Here is a 25,002-nt window from a genome sequence, read left to right as displayed (position 1 = left end):
AGTGTTCTCCTGTGAGTCCCATGTACTCCCTTCACTTGCTCCTTAGCAATCCTAGCCTTTAGCAGTGACTAATAATAGTTGGATGCCTTTCTTTTTTGACTTCTCTGCTACTTACTAAGTTACTAAAGAACCTTGTTTTTACTACAAGAATTAGAGTATAAAATTAATGGAACTTTGCCAAAGTCTTTATGAAAATTAGCAAACAGTTGCTAATATATTCAGTGTGTATTTCATACTATATGGTATTCAAAGCTTTAATTATTTCTTCATTATTTTGTTAGTAGGTCAATAAACATTTATTAAGCACCTTCTGTGTGCCAGATATTGTGCTAAGTACTATAGTGCTAGAAATTATTTAATGACAAATATTTTTCACAATCAAATTTTTCAATAAGAATCCCTCAAATTACTAAGTCAAGCTTTCAATGAAAAAGTATCACATTGAGATTGTTAGATGGGAAAGCATCCCAAAAGTGCCTCATGGAGAATGCTAATCTTTACTCTTTGGGGCTGTCTTAATACCCAAGTCAGGCTTCTGCTCAAACTTCTTGCTACCCCAAATATTATGCTTACTCCAAGTAGTTGTTGCCTAGCTTCAAAGACTAGTTTCAGGCCTCCAACAAAATCCCCAGGCCAAGGATTCTAATTGACTATGGAAATGCCAACAGGTAGAGAGTGAAGGTTTTCCCTAGAATTGCTGAAGTGGACAATGGAATTAAAATGCTCCCTTTCTTCACAATATATCATGATTTGGACCATGTTTTCAGTATACAATCCAAACTGTCCTAATATTTCTCAAAATTGGGACAGCTTCTCCAATGGACAGGCAGAAGGAACCACTGTCATAATTAAGACTTGTGAACAAGCGGATAACCAGAGGGCACCCAGCTTGTCATACTGAAGCTTTAGACAGAGCCAAGAAACATTCTTAACTAATTGATAAAACTCCTTGAAATGCTCAGCTATTATTTCTTATAGATTAGGCAAGCCACCTTTTTATACATTTCACTACTATGAATTGGTGACAAATCATGCTTTTTAAAGACTATACAATAATGGCAGAAGGAAAGAGATTGTGTTAGAATAAGCATGCACTTAAGGGACTGAAGTAGACAAGAAATGTATGATGAGTCTCAAGTTCTCCATTTTCAAAGTAAAAAGGCTTAACAGAAAGATGATATAATTAATTTAACATTTATAAAAGTTATTTGAAATTATTTTTTGAAGTGGACACCAAATGAATACTGGTTTTTCAAGTGGTACATTTTTCTTCATTTTAGAGTCTTTGGAACAAATTTTTTCAGGATAAAGAGCTTCGAGCAATGATTGAACAGGATGTCAAAAGAACGTATGTATAAGAACCACTCAAACAATTCTTTTAAAAATTCATATTTACATCATTTCTAAAATTCTATAGTTTTTATTATTTGCCTTCTAACTTCTGCATAATAAAAAGACCAGAATAAAGAGAAACTCATATATGATTTGAAATATATTACATTGAAGCAGTACCTTACTCTTGTTAGTATTATTCTGTAGTAAAGAATTGGTATGGTTCACTGAAAATACATATTTTTTTAAAATGTGAAGCAAATGGTCTTTTATGACAGATTTCTTCTGATTAAACTGTTTTATTTATAATAATTTTAAAATATATTAAAATTTAGGAAGTTATAGAATTTAATTTAACGTAATTAAGAGCTAAGCATTCCCTTTTCATATCAATGTTATATAATCTGTTATGTTGTCATTGTGCTTGTTGGATTCTTATCAACATCTCTAACAGATGTGGTGCTCTGTGAATCCAGTATCCATGCCTTTTAAATCTATAAAAAGAACACACTGGGAAAACCTATTGACTGGGGGGAAGAGGAGGAGCCCAGGGCAAAGCCTCTGCTAGGAGGGGGGGTGGGTGACCAAAACTTGTGGGAACAACATCAACATGCTGGGAAAATGACCAAAGGAAGACTGATGCTAGGGAAGGAGTATCAGCGACTAAACATAAAAATCAATTAGGAGGATAAAAAGAGTGGAGGAAGTGGAATCCAGGCTTTCACCTCCACATCACCAGCCCACTGGTGTCCCTTCTAGGGTTCTGTTCCCTTGGCAGAACTAGTCATTCTCTCTCTTTCCCCAGGAAGCTTTTCCTGTCCTTCCAACTACCAGTCCCCTCCCTCTTAAGCTATCTTATGGTTGATTATGTTGGGTTTACTTCCCTTTATTCTCTTTTTGTTTTGTTTGTTCAGTGTATACTTACATGTGTGCTGACAGACTATCTCTGCCGTTAGGATGTAAAGCCCTTTGAGAGTAGCAGCAGTTTCGTTCTTTGTACTTTTATCCTCAGCCTCTAACACGCTCCTACCAGATACATGTCTCATGTTCTTCTTGGGTTATGTTGTCTTTCATGGTTTCTAGAGTTCGTTGGTGTTCCAGGTGCACTAAAATTCTGAATGTCAGTTAACTGTGGGATTTTCCACCTGCATACACCCCGTAGAATGTTATCTGTCTTTTTGTTCACAAGAAATTTCTGTTCACTAATACTTAACGTTTCTGAAGTACCTACTATATAGCAAACCCTAGGTATGCAAAGAAAACTAAGAAGAAGAAAAGAAAAAATAAAACCCAGTCCCTGCTCTTTAAGAGCTCATTGTCTAATGGGAAAGGCACAACATGCCAGGGAGGCCAGGAGGTGAAGATGAGGAGGGACTTATTGGATCTCAGTTTCTTCATTTGTAAAGTAGAGGGATTTGGAGTAGATGATCTTTGAGGTCACTTCCTGACCCAAAAGTCTGATTCTAAATTTGCCTGAGAGAAGAACGAACAGGACTAGTTTGGAGGACTAGTTTTTTTGTTTTTGTTTTTGTTTTTTTGTTCTTTTGGGTTTTGTTTTTTTTTGGGGGGGGGTTGATATGCTTATTAAAGATCTTAAGATAAAATCCATCTCCCTCCCAAATGTTACGCTTAAAAGTAGATTATTAATTACAGCATTGGCAACTTAATTAGACTTGTATCTATTAAAAAAATCTTTTTCTCTCAGCTTTTTTAGACCATTCTTTATGAGGTGTACGTTCATTTTGGAATAACCTTGACCTATTTCTTCATACAATAATTGTGCCGTTTGGTGTGTTATATTTAGCATGTACTTCCCATCTTTCTTACTCAATAGATAGCTGGGGGGCAGTGTAGTGCCCAGAGCTCTGGACCTGGAGTCAATAAGACTTGAATTCCAATTTGGCCTCAGATATTTACTAGTCGTGTGCTGCTGCCCAAGTGACTTCAACCCTGTTTGCCGTAGTTTTCACAACTGTAAAACAGGATTAATAACAGCATCTACTTCACAGGACTGTTGTGAGGTTCAAATGAGTTAATATTTGTAAAGCACTTAGCATGGTGCCTGGTGCATAGTCAGTGCTTAATAAATGCTTATTTTCTTTCATCTCCTCTTCCCTTCCCTTCAATAGTTCCTTCAGCCTCATTCTTACCTTGTTCTCATACCATTGTCTTTTTCAAACATTTGAAAGAACTAATGGGAATTTGTTTACTATTGCTATGAAGAATGAATTCCCTGAAGTAGTACATAGATGTATTTTAATTCACATTATTTGAAGTCAGAATTTTGTAAAATATGGTCATTGTTTCTAGCCCAATAGAAATGTGCTGTGTGAATTCAAATATGGGGACCATTTCCATGGATTCATTATTTGCACCAACCTGGACCCACCTCTCCTTGTTTTCCAAGTAATTTAAAGTATTATTAATACTTTATGTATTTATTATATAAATATATATATATATATAAATAATAAAATTTAATCTTGTTGATCCTCCCCCTTATTCCACGTAAGAAGGTGAGAAGATTAGTTTTGAGACTGTAGTGTGCATTATCAGGGAAGACTTTAATGTTGCTACACAGAAGCTGCCCTTTTAATTCAGTGGGACTATCCAGAAGTCTGTGATTCCTTGCCTTACTAAATTATATTCCTTTATTCCAGCCCAGTTTTCTTACAGAAGCAGTTACTGTGGAGCTATGTAAATAGTTGTTTTAGGTGATGTATTTGTAGAAGTGTTTATCAACATACAGTTCTCTAAAAACATGTCCTTATGGACCTATGCCACAAGCTCACCAGTAACATCCATGACATAGTGGAGAGGCTAGAAATTTCCAGAATGAATTTTAGAAACATCACACAGAAAAGCAGAACCAACAGACCCCTCAAACCCACCTTCTTTCAGTTCTGCCCAATGCAGGATCAGTATAAATATTGGTTTTGGACAGGATGAAGAGCTTTTTACGTACTTAAATAAAAAACAACTACTCTGTTTTTAACAAAGAAAATATTTGGCTCCTCTGCAGTTCCTACAGACCCAAGCAGTTCAGTACCTCAGTGGATATAGAACTCATTAATGGGGATATCTCCTCAGCACCTTATCCTGGGCAGTTTTTGTCCATGTCCTCTCACAGGTTCTATACTGAGTATCTCCGCAACTTGTTTAAGGCTTTCCTCTCGGTCCTTTTACCTTTCCCCGGTCTCTGTGGAGCACTGGAGCTACCGTCTTTGATTTACCCTTTACTCCCATGTCATGACTGACCCACCTCTTTTCTGATCATACATTTCCTCCATTATTTCCCTTGTGTCACTGTTGCACATAGAGCATCGTTGGAAATATGCTGGAGCTTCTGTGCACCAACTGGAGTCTTCTCTATTGCTTTTTGGATTGCCCACAACTTTGATTCTTAGATATTCCAAGATTCATAACCCTACAGAGTCACTAAGAGAACTCGTGTGTCTGTGTGTTATAAGATGGGTGGTTAGTATTTAGAACTGGGTTGAAATAGTTGAAAGCACTTTGCCATTTACTGATTGCAGCCCAGTCCACCCATCCTCCTGTTCAGCTGTTTGCCCAATTCATTGTATATTTGTAATGGTTCTTCCTTACCTTTTACTTTTCTGTAAAAGAGTGAGGTCATTGCCCTGTGAGCTTCCTCTTTTCTTCTTGTCTTCATTTGAAAACCCCCTCAGTTCACCCCTCTTCTCTTGTCCTTTATCTCAGTATCTAATAATAAGGTGGTGCTGGATCCAGAGTCAGGAAGACCAGCTCATTGATAGAAATACTGAGTAGCACAGTGTCAACCACAGATAGCTGGGTTATTCCACCAGAGGTCTGTCAGTTTGACACAGAACCCTTAACAGTTACTCTTGGCATACAGCAGCTTTGCCGGCTCTGAATGCTTTTGAGTTGTATTGCCTCTAGTCCTTATCTCTGCATCTTCTCCACAAGAATACTATGCGCCACCTTACAAAAACTTGATCAAAATCTGCATAAGCTACGTTCTCAGCATTCCTGTCATCTACTACTTTAGTAATCTCTTCAAAAAAAGGAAATAAGGTGAGTCTGCCGTGACCTGTTCTGGATGAAACCATGCTGGTTGTGTGGAATTGCAGCCTCCCTATCTGGATATAGGCCAACCAACTCTTCCATGAGCTAGTCCAGAAGTTCCCTGGAAAGTGAAGTCATCATGCTCATTGGCCTGTAGTTTTTAGGCTCTGGTTTTTTCTCTCTTGAAAATCAGGAGTTTTCCCTTCTCCGTCCTCCAAGTACCTCTCCCCTCTTCTGTAACGTTTCATGCGTCATTGTCAGTATCTCAGCAGCCACAGCTGCCATCCCTTGCAGGATATGAGGATCTGGTTTTGACCAGTTCGTCAGAACTCACTGAGAGCAGCTTCACTCTCTCCTCTCATCACATAACCGATCTTGAATATTCGTTCCCTGTTAGTCACTTTTATTCTCTAATGTCCAGTATAAAACTTTGTTTGTCTATGGAGAAAACAGAAACAAAACAAGAGTTTAGCAGCATCCCTGCCTTTCCAAGATCCCTGGCAAGTAACTAGCCCAGTAATCATAGCTTCCAGTTTTTAGCACAAAGTTCAGGTGCTCAGGTGATGTGAATTCCTCAAGAGCAGTTAGGTGTTCTGTTTTGTTATCAACTCTCTTAGACACATGTGCAGTCTTTGAAGAACCTTCTCCTAGGTAGAGAAAACAGAAGGAAACAGTTAATCAGTTGTCTGTTTTATTCTCCCCATCAACCCCAAGTATGGTCCTTTCTCTCCTCTCATTCTTTCCTTTTCTGAGTAGAGCTAACACATTCTCTTTCTTTGTCTTTAGATTCCTTGTCATTCTGGCCCTGTAAACACTACCCTTATGGGTCCCTGCTTCATGTTTGTATCTTTCCTCCATCCTGCTAACTGACTTCTAGCTTCTATACACGTCTTATCAAATTTCAAGTTGATTTATAAGCTCCCTGTGCATCCACATCAGTTTCTTTAGAAAACTTCCCCTTTCCTCTCCATTAGAATTGTTTCTTTTTCTGTCTTCAGAATTGCATCTTTTAGCACCTCCCATGCTTTCTGGACCTTCTACAATTAATGGAAGAATTTTATTTCACAAGATCTTGTCTACAATTCCACTGAATTCTTTTAAATTTGCTCTCGCAATATTTAGGGTATGGGTTATACAGCTTAGATTTCTCTCCTTACGTGTCATAAACTCTAAGTGGGAGCAGTCACTTCGTGCCAAGGTTCTCATCATTTCCAGCCCAACAACAGGAAGAACCTTGTTGGTAGGTAAGATCCAGAATAGAATTTCTCTATGTAGGTTCCTCCACCTTTTTATTTATTTAACCAATTTAATTTAACCAAATTTAACCAAACTCTAATTTTTAAGAGAAATTATGTTATTCACGAATAGGCAAAAGTAACCTTCAGTGTTTAACTTTTTGATTTAGTAATTTAATAATATTATATAATTCACTTTTTAGAAAAATATTTCCTAGTGAGCTTGGCCACAACTCAGATTGTCCCATTAAAAAGTTACATTTCTTGAAATTCATTTTTTATTTTTTTTTTTTAATGATTCCTCAGGGAAAGATTTTGCAAGAAATTTCAGAGCAGAATTGATTTTGGTGTGTGTTAATGCAGACAATCTGCCCAGTGTTAAAATGTTAAAGGAAAAAAAAAAAACACAAGCTGCCATGTTCGTGTGATCACACCAAAGTAGCAGCTTGTATTTATATTTTCACTCTCCTAGAGGTGGACTGCAGGCGCACATGAACGAGGGGGAGTGCTTTGTGTTGTGTTGCGATTTTGTTTAATGCAGACAAAGTACACGCTTGTGCATGCACAACCAGCCCTCACATATGCACTCGTTCACAGCCTAGAAAGTGAAAACTACAACACAAGCCGCTCTCTAAGAGTTGTCAGCAACGTGTGTGTGTGTGTGTGTGTGTGTGTGTGTGTGTGTGTTTCTCTTAAATATTAAAGAGGGGGAAAAACAGATTTTCAGGAATGGAAGAAACAATTCTTCTATTAAGTGACTCACAGCTCTCCCCCATTGACAGTATTTAAGGTAAAATTCAATATTTATCCAACTACTGTGGTTGCAAGGATTTAAAATGTATATGTTCTCATTTACTATTTTTGCTGCACGTTTTTCTTTCTCTATGACATCTCAGCTTTATAATTTTTTTTCCTGTGTTTCACTAAGTTTCTTACTTTTAAGACTTTGAATCCTCTTTACCGTAAAGGACATGTTCTTTCTCTAGTCAAGTCAAACTGTGGGTGCATTTTCCAAAAGGGCAGATAGTGGTAGTCCTTTCATCAACACATTGGGTAGCCCTTCCTTTGGCATCTAAGGAGCAGTAGGAGGAGGACATTGCTTGGCAGGAACTTTGTCGTCCAGAGCTTCTCAGCAGTAGGATTGTTTCCAACCCTCTGACGTCCAATCTGTTTTCACTGAGCCAGCTTGTGGCCACTCTTCACTATTGGATATTCAGATTACTGTTGATAGTTAAAAATAAAGTGTGGTTTGTGCACTAGCATTATGAAATCAGTCCCCAAAATCACCAAAAGGCCCAGGCCTTCTCATCTAGGTTTAATTAAAGTTTAATTCAGGCTGTTAGTCCTCATCAGAAGTTTCAGCAGGTTCTGAAATAAACAGTAGCACAAAGACATGAAGGTTGGACTGGAGGAGAAACTTCTGAAGTAAGAATCACAGGAGCACCAGACTATGAAATCCTTATTTCCAGTTGTTGCCAAATCTTGAGTTCTACATGTCTCACTAACTTCAAAATAAATGTTACTAATAGGTTTATTGTTAGATAATGATTGAATTTTTAGCATTAGCAAAAACCTTGGAGATCATCTGATTTCAATTTCTTATTTTATAGATGATGGAACCAAATCCCGGAAGAGTCCTGCAACCTTTCAAGCTAGTTAGTCCAGAGCTACTGACCCCAGCCAGTGGTTTTCCCTACATTGTGCTATTGTTCTCTAGATAGAGATGCTGTATCCATTTCTCTATCTATCTATCTACTTTATAATTTGAGGCTTTAGATGTTCCTTTTTCCCTCTGTAAAATAGTTAAAGAAGACAGATTGACTTACCACTGCTTTTCAGTGTTGCATAAATATTTAATCTTGAGCATTTGCATCGACCATTTTCAAAATTTTGTTTTTCAAATGTTTTAATTTTCAGTTTTTTAAAGTAAAGGAACATCATTATTTATTGTTCAAGGCTTTCCGCACTCCCTTGTCCTGTTGCACAATTAAAAACTCTCACCAAGGACTCTTTTTTTCCTCATGGGATAGCTTACTGAACACTAACATCTTCACTGATTCATCTGGGTCAGATGCTTTGTCTGTTTTAATACTCCTAATTACCTAATTATGTACCATAATGCACTGACAAAGCTTTTGATCATTTCAGTTTTTTATTAACCCCTTTCTTTCCCAGGAAATAGTTCCACTTGTCATATTAAGAGCCAGCCATCCTATGATGGGTCTTAAACCCAAACAAACATAGCCACCACCCTAGCTCTGGCTTTTATCATGTAGTTTCCTGACTGTTCTCCTGGCTTCTAGTTAGTCTGTCAACAAGCATTTATTAAGCACTTAACTGTTTGCCAGAGGCACTGTGCTAAGAATTAGAGATGTAATACCAGCAAAAAGAAAGACAAACCCTGGCCTCAGAGTGCTTACATTCTTTTGGGGGGGGGGGCAACTGGGGTTAAGTGACTTGCCCAGGGTCACACAGCTAGTTAGTGACAAGTGTTTGGTCTGAGGCCGTATTTGAACTCAGGTTCTCCTGACTTCCGGGCCAGTGCTCTATCCACTGCGCCACCTAGCTGCCCCTGAGTGCTTACATTCTAACAGTAGAAGACAACCTATAAAGCTGAAAGGGGCTCGGAGATGTTGTTGGTCCTTTCCATCTAGGGGCTTTTGTTGTTATTCATTCATCAAATCATGTCTGACTCTTCAGGAGCTCAATGGACCATTGTACTCTAGAGGCCCTTCTATCCTCCACTATCTCCTAAAGTCTGTCCAAGCTCATGTTCATTGCTTCCATGATACTATCCATCTCATTCTCTGTCATCCTTTTCTCCTTTTGCTTTCAATCTTTCCCAAAATCAGGGTCTTTTCCAATGAGTCCTGTTTTTTCTTTATGTGTCCAAAGTATTTCAGCTTCAATATTTGTCCTTCCAATGAATAGTCTGAATTCATTTCTTTAAGTATTGACTGATTTGATCTTGTTGTTGTCCAAGGGTCACTGAAAAGTCTTCTTCAGCACCACATTTCAGAAGCATCAGTTCTGCAGCACTCAGCTTTCTTTATAGTCCAACTCTTACAGCCATACACTGCTACTGGAAAAACCATAGCTTTGACTATGTAAACCTTTGTCAGCAAGGTGAAGTCTCTTCTTTTTAGCATGATGTCCAGCTTTGCCGTAGCTTTTCTTCCAGGGGACAAGGGTCTTTTAACTTCATGGCTACAGTCACTGTCTGTAGTGTTCTTTGAGCCCAAGAATACAAAATCTAACACTGCTTCTAATTATTCTCCCTCTGTTTTCCAGGAAAGATCAGTTGCCATGATGAGTAGGTTTTGTTTTTTTTTTTTGACGTTGAGCTTCAAGTCAGCTTTTACACTCTCCTCTTTTACCTTCCTCAAGAAGCTTTTGTAATTCTTCCTTACTTTCTGTCAGCAGAGTGGTGTTGTCTGCATATCGGAGATTATTGATGTTTATCCCAGCAATCTTAATTCTAGCTTTTGATTTATCCAGTCTGGCATCTCGCACGATGTACTGTGCATATAAATTAAATAACTAGGTGACAATATACAGCCTTGTCATACTCCTTTCCCAATCTTAAACCAGTCAGTTGTTCCATGTTTGGTTCTAACTGTTGCTTCCTGACCCACATACAGAAGACAAGTAAGATCTGCTAATCCCATCTTTTTGAGGACTTGGCACATTTTGTTGTGGTCCACACAGTCAGAGGCTTTAGTGTAGTCAAAGCAGATGTTTTTCTGCAACTCCTTTGCTTTCTCCATGATGCATTGAATGTTGGCAGTTTGGTTTCTGCCTCTTTGAAAACCAACCTACTCTTCTGGTAATTCTTGGTTCACATGTTGCTGAAGCTTGGGTTGCAGAATCTCAAGCATAACTTTGCTGGTGTGTGAAATGAACACAATTATGTGGTATTTTGAACATTCCTTGGCATTGCCCTTCTTCAGGAATGGGGCTTAAACTGATCTTTTCCAATCCAGTGGCTACTGTTGAATTTTCCAAATTTACTGGCATATTGAGTGTAGCACTTTAACAGCATCATCTTTTGGGATTTTAAATAGCTCAGCTGAATTCCATCACCTCCACTAGCCTCATTGTTAGCAGTGCTTCCTAAGGCCCACTTGACTTCATTTTCCAGGATGTCTGGTTCTAGATCAGTAGCCACACCATCAGGGTTATTGATGATGTTAAGATCTTTCTTGTATAGTTCTTCTGTATATTTTTAACACTTCTTCTTAATCTCTTTTACTTCTGTTGTTTCTACCATTTTTGCGTTTTATCATGCCCATTTTTTGCATGAAACATTCCTTTGATGTATTTTAATTTTCTTCAAGAGATGTGTCTTTCCCATTCTATTCTTGTCTTCTGTTACTTTGCATTGCTCATTTAAGAAAACCTCTCTCCTTGCTTTTCTCAAATTCTTCATTCAGGTGGGCATATCTTTCCCTTTCTCCTTTCCCTTTCCCTCCTTCCTCAGCTATTTGTAAAACCTCATCAGAAAGCCATTTTACTTTCTTGTTCTTCTTTTTCTTTGGGATATTTTTCGTTGTTGCCTTCTGTATGGTATTGCCAACCTTTGTCCGTAGTTCTTCAGGCACTCTGTCTACCAGGCCTGATTCCTCAAATCTATTCATTGCCTCCACTTCATATTCGTAAGTGATGTTATTTAGGTCATACCTACATGGTCTGATCATTTTCCCTACTTTCTTCAGTTTGTCTGAATTTTGCAATAAGAAGCTCATGATCTGAGCCACAGTCAGCTCCAGGTATTGTTTTAACTGGTTGCAAAATGTATAATCAATCTGATTTAAATATTGACCATCTGGTGGTGTCCAGGTGAAAAGCCACCTTTTGGGTTGTTGAAAAAGAACATCTGTCATGACCGATGAGCTATCTTGACAAAACCCTGTTAGTCTTTGTTCTGCTTCATTTTATACTCCAAGACTGAACTTGTCTGTTATTCCAGTTATCTTTTGATTTCCAACCTCAGCCTCATCAAAGCATTTCTGCTTTGGTAACTGTGACGTTTTTTTTTTGGTGTTATTTCTAGAAGATGGTAAATCTTCATAGAACTGATCAACTTGGGCCTTTTTGGCTTCTTCGGTGGTTGAAGCATGGACTGGTATTACTGTGATACTGATAATTTGCCTTGGATTCGAACAGATACCATGCTGTCATTTTTGAGATTGTACCCCAGTACTGCTTTTCTCACCCTTTTGTTGACTGTGAGGGCTGCTCCATTTTTTTCTAAGGGATTTTTGCCTGCAGTAGGATATGTGATGATCACCTACATTAAGTTCACTGACCCCCAAGATGTTGATGTTTAAGTTTTCCATGTCCTGTTTGACCGCGTCCAGCTTACCTTGGTTCATAGACCTGACGTTCCAGGTTCCTGCACGGTATCGGTCTTTACGGCGTTAGACTTGTCTTTCATCGCTAGACACATCCACAGCTGGGCTTCCTTTCAGCTTTGACCCAGCCACATCATTCTGGAGCTGCTTGCAGTTGTCCCCCACTCTTCTCTAGTAGCGTATTGGACACCTTCCAACCTGAGTGGCTTATCTTCCAGGAATATATCTTTTGTTATTTTAATGCTGTCCTAGGTCTTTCTTGGTAGAGGTACTGGAGTGGTTTGCCATCTCCTCCAGTGGAACACCTTTTGTCTGAACTCTCCACTATGACCTGTTTGTTTTGAGTAATGTTGAGCAGCATAGCTCATAGTTTCATTGATCTACAAAAGCCCTTCCGGCATCACGAAGCAGTGATCCAGGAGGGGTACGTGACGGCTAAGTCCTGAGAATCAAAAAATGGCTTATCTAGTTTCTTCCCCAAAGTGGAGGTTCCAAGAAGAACTCATCGTTGGAAGAAGGGAGCTCCAAGAACTGAAACAAAAGGCAGCTGAGACACGGTGGCTAAGTCTGGAGAGTAACAGGCGACTCCCCAGGGCCCTTCCCCAAAAGGAAGATTCAAGAAGCAACCATCACTGGGAAAAGGGACCTGAGAGGGCCATCCAGCCTCCCCTCTATCTAATTCAGTTTCCACACAGTCAGCCAGCATTCATTAAGCACCTACTGTGTTCCTGACACTGTACTAAGTGCCAGGAATATAAAGAAAGGTACAAACAGCCCCTGCCCTCAGGAAGCTCCCTTTCTGACCGGGCAGACAACATGCAAATTACTATGTATATACAAGATAGATACAGAATAAGTAGTAAATAATCAAGAGAGGGAAGGCATTAGTATTAAAGGGATCAGGAAAGGCTTCTTGTAGATACTGAGACTTGAAGGAGGCCAGGGAAGGCAAGAAGGGAGAGATGATCAGGGAGAGCTTTCTTGGCATGGGAGGGAAGCCAGTGAAAAGACATCATGTCAAGGCATGACAAACAGTAAAGCCAGTGTTACCAGATCATAGGATATGTGGAGGGGAGTGAAGAATAAGAATACTAGAAAAGTTTGTAGGGGCCCAGTTGTAAAGCTAAACAGAATTTTTTTATGTTTGATCCTGAAGATAATAGTTTTACCACTCGAGTTTATGAGTAAACAACATGATCAGGTCTGTTCTAACAGTAATAGCCAGATAATAATATAGCTTACATTAATATAGCTAACATGCACTATGTGCCAAGCGTTGTGCTAAGCTCTTTACACATGAAATCTCATTTGCTGTAATTATCCCTATTTTACAGATGAGGAACTGAGGCAGATAGAGGTTAAGTGACCTGTCCAGGGTCACATAGCTAAGAAGTGTCTAAGGCCAGATTTGAAGTGAGAGCTTCTGGCCCTGAAGCCCAGCACTATATCCACTGTGCCACCTAGCTGTCTTTCTAGCTACTTTGGTAGCTAACATGAGGATAGACTAGAATAGGGAGAGATTTGAGTCAGGGAGACCAACTAGCAGGCCATTGCAGCAGTCCCATGTATGTGGTGATAAGGTACTGCACCAAAGTGGTGGCAGTGTCAGAGGAGAGGAGGGAGTAGTAAATAAGAAATGTTGTGAAGGTAGAATCGACAGACCTTGGCAATATACTGGATATGAAAAGCAATGAGAGAGTAAAAAGTCTAGAATGACACCATGGTCGTGAACATGGGGGTCCGGAAGGCTGTTGGCATCCTCAACAAAAATAAGAAGGAAGTTAGGATGAGGGGAGAGGCTTGACGGAAAAAATAATGAGTTCAGTTTTGTAAGGTTTAAGGTCTGTGTGGTGCATCCAGTTTGAGATGTCTATTAGGCAGTTGAAGATGTGAGACTAGCAGGATAGTGATTAGGACTGGAAAAACGGATCTGAAAGTCATCTACGTGGAGGTGATAATTTTGATGACATCAGCAAATGCAGTGGTATAGCAGGGAAAGAAAAAAGAGTTTAGGACAGACCTCTAGGGGACACTTATCATCAGATAGGTAGAAGGAAAGCCAGGAGAACAGAGTGACATGGAAATACCAAGAAGAGAATATCAAGGAGAAGGGGATGACCAGCAGGGTCAAAAGCTGCAGAGAGGTCAAGAAGGGATGAGAATTGAGAAAAGGCCTTTAGATCTGGCAATTAGGAGACATTGGTGACTTTGGAAAAAACATTTTCGTTGAATGGTAAAATCAGAAACCAGGCTGCAGAGAGTTCAGAAGAGAGTGAGAGGAAAGGAAGTGGAGACACTTGACACAGATTGTTTTCTCAAAGACTATAGCTATGAAAGGGAAGTCAGGTAAAGGGTGATACCTAGTGAAGATGGAGGGTTCAAGTGAGTTCTTTTTTAATTATTATTATTTTTTAAGGATGGAGAGATATGGGCATTTTTTCAGGCAGTGGGGAAGCAGTCAGTAGATGATAACAGACTAGAGATTAGTGAGAGAAATTGATGAAGGGAGGCAATCTGTTGCTGGAGAAGTTGGGGAAGTTGGGATAGAATGGGATCATGTATCTATATAGAGGCGTTTGCTTTGGTAAGGAGGAGATAGTGGAGGAAGACATCTGTGTGATTATGAATGAGGGTGAAGGGAGAAAAAGGGAGCTGTCAGGGAGTGGCCTCAATTTTTTCAGTAAAACATGAGGCCAGTTTCTTCAGCTGAGTGGATTGGAGTAGGGGTATCCATGGGAACTTTGAGAAGGGATGAAAAGTTTTGCAAAAGCTGCTGTAATGAGTGGGATAATAAACTGAATAGAGGAGCATAACAGCATTGGCTTGCTACAGGGAGGACCCAATTGAGATGATGTGACATAAATTCATAGTGGCACAGTTTCATGATTTTGTACAGCTGCCACATCTCCCTCAAGCCTAGGTCTAACCACATCGCTCTCTGGCTCGGAGATTGTTGTTGTCTTCTGGCTTTCACAGTCTGGCCCTAATTTTCCAATTTATCTTTTCCATATTAACCCCCTTCATAAACAATGCATTCCAACCAGCTTCACCTATCAGCTATCACCAAACCTGACATTCCATCTCCTTTGTCCAGACAGTTGCACAGACTGCCTCTCCACAGTTCCCTTCCACCGCAACAAAGCATGAAGTGCATCATGGCCTTACCTCTACCTCATAGGGTCCTTATCTCATAGGAAGCCTTTCCTTATTCTTACTAACTTTCAGATCCCCTCTACCCTCCCACCCCCTGCCCATGGATTAGTGCTTTCTTGCTCTCCTCATGTTTTCTCGTATTTACAGATATGTATGTATATGTACATGTGTGTATATGTGTGTAAATATATATATTTATATTTGTGTGTGTATGTATATATACATACATACACATTGTATTTCCTAGTAGGTTGTAAAATCTTTGAAGGCAAGTGCTATTTAATTTTTATTCTGTTGTTTCTATTACCTAGCTTCCATAGTGCTTTGTATATAGAAAGCATTTAGTTGAATGAACATAAACTACTTTTAGATCACAGAAAATATCTATTTAAAAATATTATCTACCATTTTGTTTCAAAAAAAGACAGATTGATTCATAAATCAGGTTTTGGGTTTGCTTGTTTTTTGTTTTGTTTTGTTTTTTAACACTCTCTAATTATGTGATAAATTTGGTCAAATATCAGACAACTCCTGAAACAATCAGACCTATTCAAAATGCTAAAAAATAGAGTTGCAGCAGAAAATCCACTTTCTTCAATCAACTAAAAAAACCCGGACTCTTCTTCACTGTCTTTGGAAGCATGTTTTAAGTGGAGTCACCAATATTAGTTTCTCATGCCATTCAGCTTTCCATCTGTAGTTTTCCTCTCTCATATCAACTTTCTGATTATAACCTCTGATCAGATGCAGAACTTCTCATAAACATTTCAAGATGGAGCTTACTTTCTTCAGTTTTGTCTTAAATAGTTTTGTTTTCTTTGTGTGTGCGTGTGTGTGTGTGTCTGTGTGTGTGTGATTTTTGCCTCCCTCTATTTTACAGCACACAGTTTCTGTCATATCCTGTTGAATGAATAAATTGTAATTAAGGCATAGCTCTTAATTCATTCTTTAAGTATTTCTCTATCTACATATTCTTTTTTAAAAAACAAAAATGCAATCCAAAAACAAACTGTCATTTGCTGTTGTTTAAATGTGAAATTATGGTCTCAACATTGACTCCATAGCAGCATAACATGTTATTGATTTATCCTACTTGGGAAAGCCATTGTGTGATTTTTTTTTTTTTAAGGAAGGTTTATTGTTCCAATTTCGGGAAGGGTAGGATAACAATCTAATTTGCTTTTCCTGTATGTAAGTGTGTGTGTGTGTGTGTGTGTGTGTGTGTGTGTGTGTGTGTGTGCATGTGTGGAATACACACATACACATATATACACACACAGTGTGTATTCATACACATATACGTATCCTATAAAAGGAAGAGCCTTAAAACATGTAGATGGAAGAAGAAATAAAATAGGTACCATGAGAAATTGAGTATTACTGTATTTAGAATTACCACCTCATCTCCTTGATAACAGTTTAACCTTCTTCTGTACGTTTGAAGATAGATACCATGACTATAAAATGTTGAGGGTTTTTTTTTTTTTAACACAGTGGGATGTCTATGTATCTAATCGACCTATATTTTTCCAGATTCATTACCCATGTTTTTTAATATAACCCTACACTCACTAACTTTTACTTAAATACATCTCTTTGCATTATTTAGAATATTATATGATTAGAAGAGCTTTCTGATATAGTTGGAAGTACACTGAAGTGGGAATTAGGTTTCTGTTTTGGATATTCTATAAGTTGGACAAGTGGGAAGGGAAAGAAATGGAATAAGCATTTATATAGTCCTTACTACATGCCAGGCACTGTCTAAGCGCCCTTGCAAATTGGCAAGTCACCTAAACTTTCTGTCCTTCAGTTTCCTCATGTATAAAATGTGGGACTATAATCTCTAAGGTGCTCAAAATTTTAGGATTCAGTGATTGCTTTTCCATCTTCTGAAGTAGGCCAGACTTCTTTTTAGTAGTTTAGCATATATGTCTACCTTGTATGATTCTGTGGATTCCCCATTAGAATTTATAGACAAATATTCCTCTTTAAAGATTAAAGGGGTTTTTTTCTTCTAAAAAGGGAAGACTGTGAGATTTTACAAATTGGCACTTCAACCCTGTAGAGTAGAATTGTGGATGGTGTGCTATTGCATTTAGATGAGGTACGCTATGTCTGCCTAATACACATTTTCAGTTGATTGGGTATTTGCTAAAAGTGGGTAATTTAAATTATCTACCTGCAATTTAATTCTGGTAGATCTCTAGTTTTTAATCTTGGAAGTGGTTAGTATGCATTTAAATGAAACCATGAATTGATATGTAATATAATTTACATTTTTAGTGGATAGATATTAAACTTTTACTATATAGTTCATAGATATTTGTTGGCAGAAGTAAGTAAGGTACTTTTTAGGACTTTCTCCAACTTTTGATTCTGATCTTGAATACTACATAGAATTTTGTTAGGCCATTATTTGCATGGGAGATTTCCAAAGAATAACTGCAGAAGGACCTCAGGAGCTTGATGGTCCTGTTTTTCCCTCCATTGGTCAGAACTGACACTAACATGATGTTAGTTAACAATATCTCCTTCTTCTTTAAATATGTTCGTGTCTCCATTAGACCAAGACGCATTAGAGGTGCCACATTCTCTTGACTCATCTATCCCTTAATTACTATCTCACTTCTGCCATTATTGCTAAACTTTCTTAGGTATTCTGCCACCGTTGCCATCTCTTTGTCACACACTGTCTTCTAACATTTTCTACTCAGATGCCATTCTCAGCACTCCATTAAATTGTTCTCTCTAAGGTCTGTGACTTTTCTCTGAGCCAAGTTAGTCTCAGTTACCATCATTGTTTCCCTTCTTGATGCATGTGACATGATTGACTGGTGTGCCATAAAATAACCTTAGTTTTTGTGATCCTTTTCCTGTATCCTTTGGAGTGCCATTTAGTTTTGCCTTTGCCAATTTCCTTCACATTTTCTCTTCCTTAGTGCCAGTTAAACCAGTATTTAATTTGAGATTTTTCCACATTCTGCATCTATATTGCCAGTCTTCAGGAGTTGATGGACTCTGGTACTTGTGCCTGAATAGGAGATATCTATTAGATAATCAGTCATCTCGATATTTGGATAAAAATCATAGTTGAAAGGAACCCCAAAAGTCACCTAATGCATCCTTTACTCAAAGCAGCATCTTGGGCAAGTGGTCAGCAAAACACTACTTGAACACTTCCAGTGTATATATGTGGAGCAATTACAGCTGCATTTTATTGGATAAACAGGATATATTTCTCATAGTCTTCAAAGAGAGACCAGATGTGTTTGGTGCATAGAGAACAACTGATGAAAATGGAAGCAAGGCATCCAGTGGAGAGACACAGTAGAGAATAAAAGGAAATTGGTGTTAGCTGATGTAGAAGTTGGGGTTTTAACAAGATTTGTGTCTCACGTAGAATGGCAGTTCCACCAAAACTGGAAGCAGTAATGAATTACAGTTGTAAAGAGAATATCTGTTTCCAAATAAGACAGATGTGGGGCCAGGAAGCATTTAGGCAGAAGAAACTACAATAAGTTCTTTCTATGAAGTGGGACCAAATTAGATGCTTTACCCTGATAGGTTAATAATACATGAAGTGGTAAGAGTTCTTATTGCAAGCTTGATCTGAGAGTTTGTAGCTATTTTACCAACTTCTTATGATAGGTTGGTCATATCCCTTTGGTGTTATCCTCGATCTTCTTTTCCTCCCATATCTAATTTGTTTGCCCGCTCCTATCAGTTCTGGCTCTGTAAAAACGCCCTTTGCAGGCAGTGAGACGCCATCATGCGTAGAGGGCCAGGCCCGACATCAGCAAGACTCTTCTTCCTCAGTTCAAATCTGGCCTCATACATGTACTAGTTATGTGACCTTACCTCAGTTTCCGCATGTGTAAAATGATCTGGAGAAGGAAATGACAAACCACTCCAGTATCTTTGCCAAGAAAACCCCAAAGGGGGCCACGAAGAGTCAGACACGACTGAAGCAACTAAGCAGCAACATCACACATCCCCTTCTCTCCTGTGATTCTGCCCTAATTCATTTAATACACAGTTACCTGAATTATCTTCTTCAATCATGTTTTCTTTATTTTTCACTCAGGAGTCTAAGGTGATTCTGTTACCCATATCACAGATAAATTTCTCTTCTTAGGATTTGGAACTCTTTACCAGTTTTCCCTGCCTTTTATTCTTTCTCTCCCCCTGTTAGGCAACACAATCATGTTACCAATTTCATTTCTACATGGACCCTCTGATAAAGAATAATAATCTCTAAATACATGAGTTATTTATTAGTGTCTATGCTTTCTAATGTGACATTCCCGTTTATTGGAATGTCCTTTCCCTGCGTTCCCATACAGCCTTAACATCCTAGTTTAAAACTTACCTGTAGGAAATCTTCCAGTAACTCTCCATCTGACTTTTCTCACAGCATTGCTATACCCAGCCTCAATTTCTTTATACCTAATTGGTAGTATAGTAATTTATATATATGGTTATATTGGTTTGAAATTATCTTTAGTTGTTTCATATACATATTTATATGTATGTGTGATTTATCTTTCTCAGTAGAGTTTACAGTCTCAAAGAGCAGGGGCACTTTGTCTTTTCCTTTGTTTTTACTCCACCGAGAGCCCCCAGTGCACTCTCAGTTAACGAAGAGTACTGCATTTTATTAAGAGAGCTGAAGCCATCACCATAGATAATCATTAAAGTTCTTTAAGATTTGTGTCAGGTTGGATAAGTTGTCTGTGAGAATTGTTCATTTAGACATGTATAGGGTTCCCATCTGCTCAACCTTAGTTGGAGATGTTGTACACATCAAATCAGATCATACGGGTGAAGTACATACGGCCTGCCATTATTGTTGGGAGGAATATGTGTTTCTACTTTTATGTGTACAAAATAACTTGATTTTTTTTTTAGATTAAAGGATGTTAACTGTGAGGTCCAAGTATTTTCCCCCCTTTTTTCATTCCTGTTTCATTAAAACATTAATCTTGCCAGAGGGAAAAATTGGGATGCAGATAATGCCTTGAATAGAAAGCTCAAAAAGCCCTAGTGCCTCTCAGAAGTGAGAGTTTGCAAGTCTCTTTAAGCTGGGCTGCCTGCCTCAGGACTCTGTTTTCTTTTTTCAGGTTTCCTGAAATGCAGTATTTCCAACAAGAAAATGTGAGAAAAATTCTTACAGATGTTCTTTTCTGTTATGCGAGAGAAAACGAGCAGTTGCTTTATAAACAGGTAATGAAAATATCGTACAGGTGGCATCCATTGACTCAAAATTTTCTATACAGCTTGACAAATGATAGCGCAATAATGTAGGCTTTATTGTATCCAGAGTTGTATCATAATGCTCAGGCAATCAGAGAGATGCTTGTCAGCTGCATGTGAAGAAAAGTAAGCTCATTGACACACATATGCTTCCTCCTCATTATAAGACATTTCACCAAATTGTCTTCTATAAGGCTGCTCAAGCTTTTCTTTCAACTTTTGGGAGTTTGTTTATAAACAGCCTTTTTGAAGCCAATCTAGTAATAAAACTTTCCATGGTTGTATGTATAAATATTGTATCCAAGTACAGCATTTATAAATATGTGAAATAATGTAAAAAGTTATGAAGTACCCCATCAGTCTCTAAAACTTAGCAAAAATCAGAGTTTCAAAAAGTTGTTTATAGCAATTGAAAATGTATAGTTTCATCATGATTCTGCTATCTGACCCAACACACAGTCATTAACACTCAGAAAATTAATGCATTACCTCTTCCAAAGAGGAAATTTCCATTATTTGCTCACAGTGTTTTAAGAAATATGTAAGTTTATCATGACTTTATTTTTAAGTACAGATAGCATAATTGGCTAGGTTGATTATATTCTGAAAACATTGCCTGGAAAGTCATAAGCATGAGTTTGTCCATTTTTTTTTTTTTTAGCAATCAGAGTTTACAGCGTAAAAGATAAATTCTATATCCTGAGTCAAATATCAGAAAAAACATTTTTTAAATCAAATTTTGACTAAACATAAAAAAAATCTATTATAGAAAGAAAAGAGCTAAATAGGAATGGAATTAATTTGAAAAGGTTGCATATAATCAAACCAGAGAATAATTATTCAACATACTTTTTTCTCCTTTTTTATGTTTGTGGAGAAGAGCAAAAATTGTGCTGAGGCAATTCTGTACCAATGGAATATTGTTGTGCTGTCAGAGAACCAGAAACGTAATGTTGCCCTGCCCCGCCATTTTCAATAAATATGACCCAGAGCACTTGTGTTGAAGAGTAGATAGGGAAATGGAGGATCCCATTCTAGATAATTTAGACAAAGTCTATCATTTATTGAACAAGAAAGTAATATTATCTGACTCCTGGGTATGACTTAAAAGGCTTAATTACCCCCTGCACATGTTTAAAATCCTGTAGATTCTTTACTGAGAAATAATACCTTGCTGCAGAAGGACTGAATATTTAGCCAGATCAAATTTAAGAAAAGACCTTGAGTTTCATCACAAGCTGTTAAAGCTATTATTTTGTACTAGGTGACACCCCGTTTAACATAGACCATATTGTTAATAGTTATGGGATTTTATTGAATTAATGAGACTGTTATCATGTAGTAGAATGTCTTGCTGAGTTAATTGAAACTGCAGAGATTATATAAATGGTATTAATGAACTTTGACTGCCTGATGCCTCGGCTTTAATAAAGACGGCGTGGTGGGCTAAATGAACATAGGCAGATGAAAGAGCAGGTTCAATCTTGTGAGCCTACAGGCTGTTGACGATGGAAACTTCCTTACCTTTATTTTCCACTGGTACAAATTTGGCTCTGCGGTGCTTACTGAGGAGTAGTTCAGCTGAGATAAAGCAATGAGACTGCAGAAATGCTGACAGTTTAGAGGAGCACAAAATACATATTTTAGGGCCAAGGAGTAAAGCAATACACCATTAAGTGTGCTTTGTCACTTTTACAAAATAACAAACCTAGTCACTTTGAGCATCTCTTCTACCATACCCTTCAGGGGATTCTACTGGAATTTCCATTTGTAACTCCTCACCACGTCTTGCCAGCTTTTACCCTGTCCACTTCTTAGACACTCAAGTTTTCTATAGTATGGGGCCACTCTGAAAGAAACCTTGAGAGCTTAGATGAGAGGCAAAACTTGGGCTGAGTTCTGGCTAGGGATGCTTCTGATGGACAGGTAAAAAGGATTCTTGCCTTCCATCATCAAGGAACCATCTATGTTCCTTTAGAGTTTGAGTTAGTGTCACTGCAGCTGGATTTTTCAGTGGAATTCCTCCCAGACCTTTAAAACCCAACTCAAAGGCTAACTCCATGATGCAGATCTCCCTTCATTCTTGATCACCTTTCCCCAAAGGCCCATCCTAGATCTTAACACCTCTCTTATCCACTCACCATGTATTGCTTTGGGATTTAGTCATTATAAACCTATTTAATATTAAGGCTTTTTCTATGTTGTTGCCTCCTAATTTTCTGAACATAAGCAAAAATTGTGGCTATTTTGTGAGTTTTAAATTACTATCTGGGCAGGAACTTTAGCCTATCTACCCTAAGTTACAGGGCTAGCACAGTATGCACTTAATCAGTGTTTGGCTTTTGATTGATGTATTAGATTAAGTGACCAAAGAAATCATTGATTTTGATCCCTGAGATACCTTAGAGATCAGCTTTTCTAAATCCCTAATTTTACAAATGAGGAAACAGACCCACAGGGGTCGAGTGACTTGCCCAAAGTCACTTGGCTATTAAGTGAACCAGTATCCAATTACCCCAATCTAGAACTCTTTCCCCTGCTCTGTTGAGTTGATTAAACTGCTGAGCTTGCCATCATCCCATTCACCATATTAATCTATAACAATTATAATAATAGACTTTCTCTACTATATTAACTGACTTTAATATAGCAATTTAAGGTGTGCACATTGATTTTACATACATTAACCATTTGCTTCATAACAACCTTGTGAAGTGGGTATATTTCTTTGATTATAAAATAATAATCAGCATATTGATCTAACTAAAATTTACCAATCCTTTGTTTGAAAAATGTGGAAAAATTTCAAACTACTAAAATGGCCATATATTTTATATACTTTATGCTGAATACATTACTTTTAAGATTGCTATGAAAAGAGGGCTGAAAAATCCAAATGAAAAAGATCCTATTATGAATTTTAGCTGAGATACGCTCATACTTTAATATTTTACAAATATTCTTTGAAAGGTGTTATAGAAACATCGGTGTTAGTTGTAAAGCAATTAAAATTTTTCCATGTAAAATTTATTACAACTTCAGTAAAGGTTAAAGCATTGGACAAGGCCTGCAAATAGTGCCTAGAAATGGTATCTTAGGAAGAGTGAGGCTAATCTATAAAAAGGAGTGAGAAAGAGACTCCTTCCTGTGACGGGGAGGCTTCAGAGGGAGGAGTGTTTTGTTGGGAACTGGAGTCATGGATTTAGTGATTGTGAGGTGGTACCCTCCCTCGGGTTTTAAAATCTCGCTATCTTCCTAAGTGCCAAGCTTGCCTGCCAGGCACACACAACAGCCAGTTCTAAAGCAATAGTAATTGTACGTGAGCAGAAATAGACTCTGCTTTTTTTTTTTTTTTTTTTTTAAAGGCAATCGGGGTTAAGTGACTTGCCCAGGGTCACACAGCTAGTAAGTGTCAAGTGTTTGGTCTGAGACCGGATTTAAACTCAGGTCCTCCTGACTTCAGGGCCGGTGTTCTATCCACTGCGCCACCTAGCTGCCCCTGGACTCTGCTTTTAAAGGAGTGTCATGAGAGAGTGAGAAGAGCAGTCATCATAGGATCCTAGAACTGGGAGATTTGAACCTAGCCCATAGGAAGCATACAAAGTCCATGCGCGTGTCTGTGGGTGGTCACGGGCCCAGGTTGTATATCCAGCATCTGCCCAGGCGACATACTGTCATGGTGTGTATTCTGGTGGAGATGGACTTGGATTTCTTAGTTTAAAATATGACTTCATTTGCTATTGGTGGATTACTTGATCTATGAGAGTTTGTCCTTGGTTTAGGACTTTTGACTAGGTTGCCTATGACTGGTACCTCTTCAGTCCTTCCTGCTCTGTAAACCTAGGGATCTACAGTGCAAGTTCATTTGCAAGTTCATTTCCCAAGTTCTTCCAAGTGACATCCCCTTCCATGCCCTGAATGGAATTTTGGATAAAGGGACCAACAGTGACAGGTGTGTAATGAAAGAAAAAAGAAGTGGTCCCAAGTGGTATTGTACTCATTATAGCCCAGATTAAAACTTGCTCAGTTAAACTCAGTCATATCAGAGTCCACTAACGCAGAATTGATGATCACGTGGATGTGTGTTGTGCTAAAGTTTTCCTTTGCATTGTCCCTGAGGGGCCAGAGTGAGGGGAGGGAGACCAAAATGCTTACTAATTATATTAATTTAAACAAGACCTGCAGGGGGATGCCTTACTGTTCTCCAGCACTTCCTTCATTTCCCAGTGATTGTGTCCTTTCTTAAGTACCGTTCCAGAGCTCAGGAGAGAAGCAGCCGAAGTTGTGGAGGGTGCCCAGCCTGGAGATGAGCGAGCATAGACAGCGTTGGGGTCAAGAGCTGTTCTCAGACATGTACCATACTTTCCCATTCCAGCAAGCTAAGCACATTCGTTGATGGGGAATGAGCCCCCTGGCACAGATCCACCAGTATTGGTCTCACTTGTGTCCCTTGCAATACTGTTCAACAAGGATATGTCTGTAAAGTTTGGGTCAGTGTTGTTACCTGTGCTTTACCCATCAGGTGCTGGCCCACAAAGTGCCGGAAGGGGAATCTTGTGCTTTGCCAGCCTGCCGTAGAAATGACAATGTGCAAAACCTTCATTTGGGGCCACTTGACAAACAAC

At 38.5% G+C, this 25,002-nt stretch overlaps 1 protein-coding gene across 2 annotated transcripts in view; it reads left to right on the top strand.

Moving 5' to 3' along the window:
• The window catches only part of TBC1D5 (TBC1 domain family member 5), a 421,860-nt gene that overhangs the window by 171,350 nt on the left and 225,508 nt on the right, over nucleotides 1–25,002 (top strand). For both annotated transcript variants that reach the window (XM_027872233.1, XM_027872232.1), the window contains 2 exons: nucleotides 1,281–1,348; nucleotides 20,245–20,347. In XM_027872233.1, coding sequence (XP_027728034.1) covers nucleotides 1,281–1,348; nucleotides 20,245–20,347 — 171 coding nt within the window. The remainder of the gene's footprint in view (nucleotides 1–1,280; nucleotides 1,349–20,244; nucleotides 20,348–25,002) is intronic.

The sequence above is a fragment of the Vombatus ursinus genome, unplaced genomic scaffold (genome assembly GCF_900497805.2).
Source record: "Vombatus ursinus unplaced genomic scaffold, bare-nosed wombat genome assembly UNPS02014799.1, whole genome shotgun sequence".
Taxonomy (NCBI): domain Eukaryota; kingdom Metazoa; phylum Chordata; class Mammalia; order Diprotodontia; family Vombatidae; genus Vombatus; species Vombatus ursinus.
This window is presented reverse-complemented; position numbering and strand designations above follow the sequence as displayed.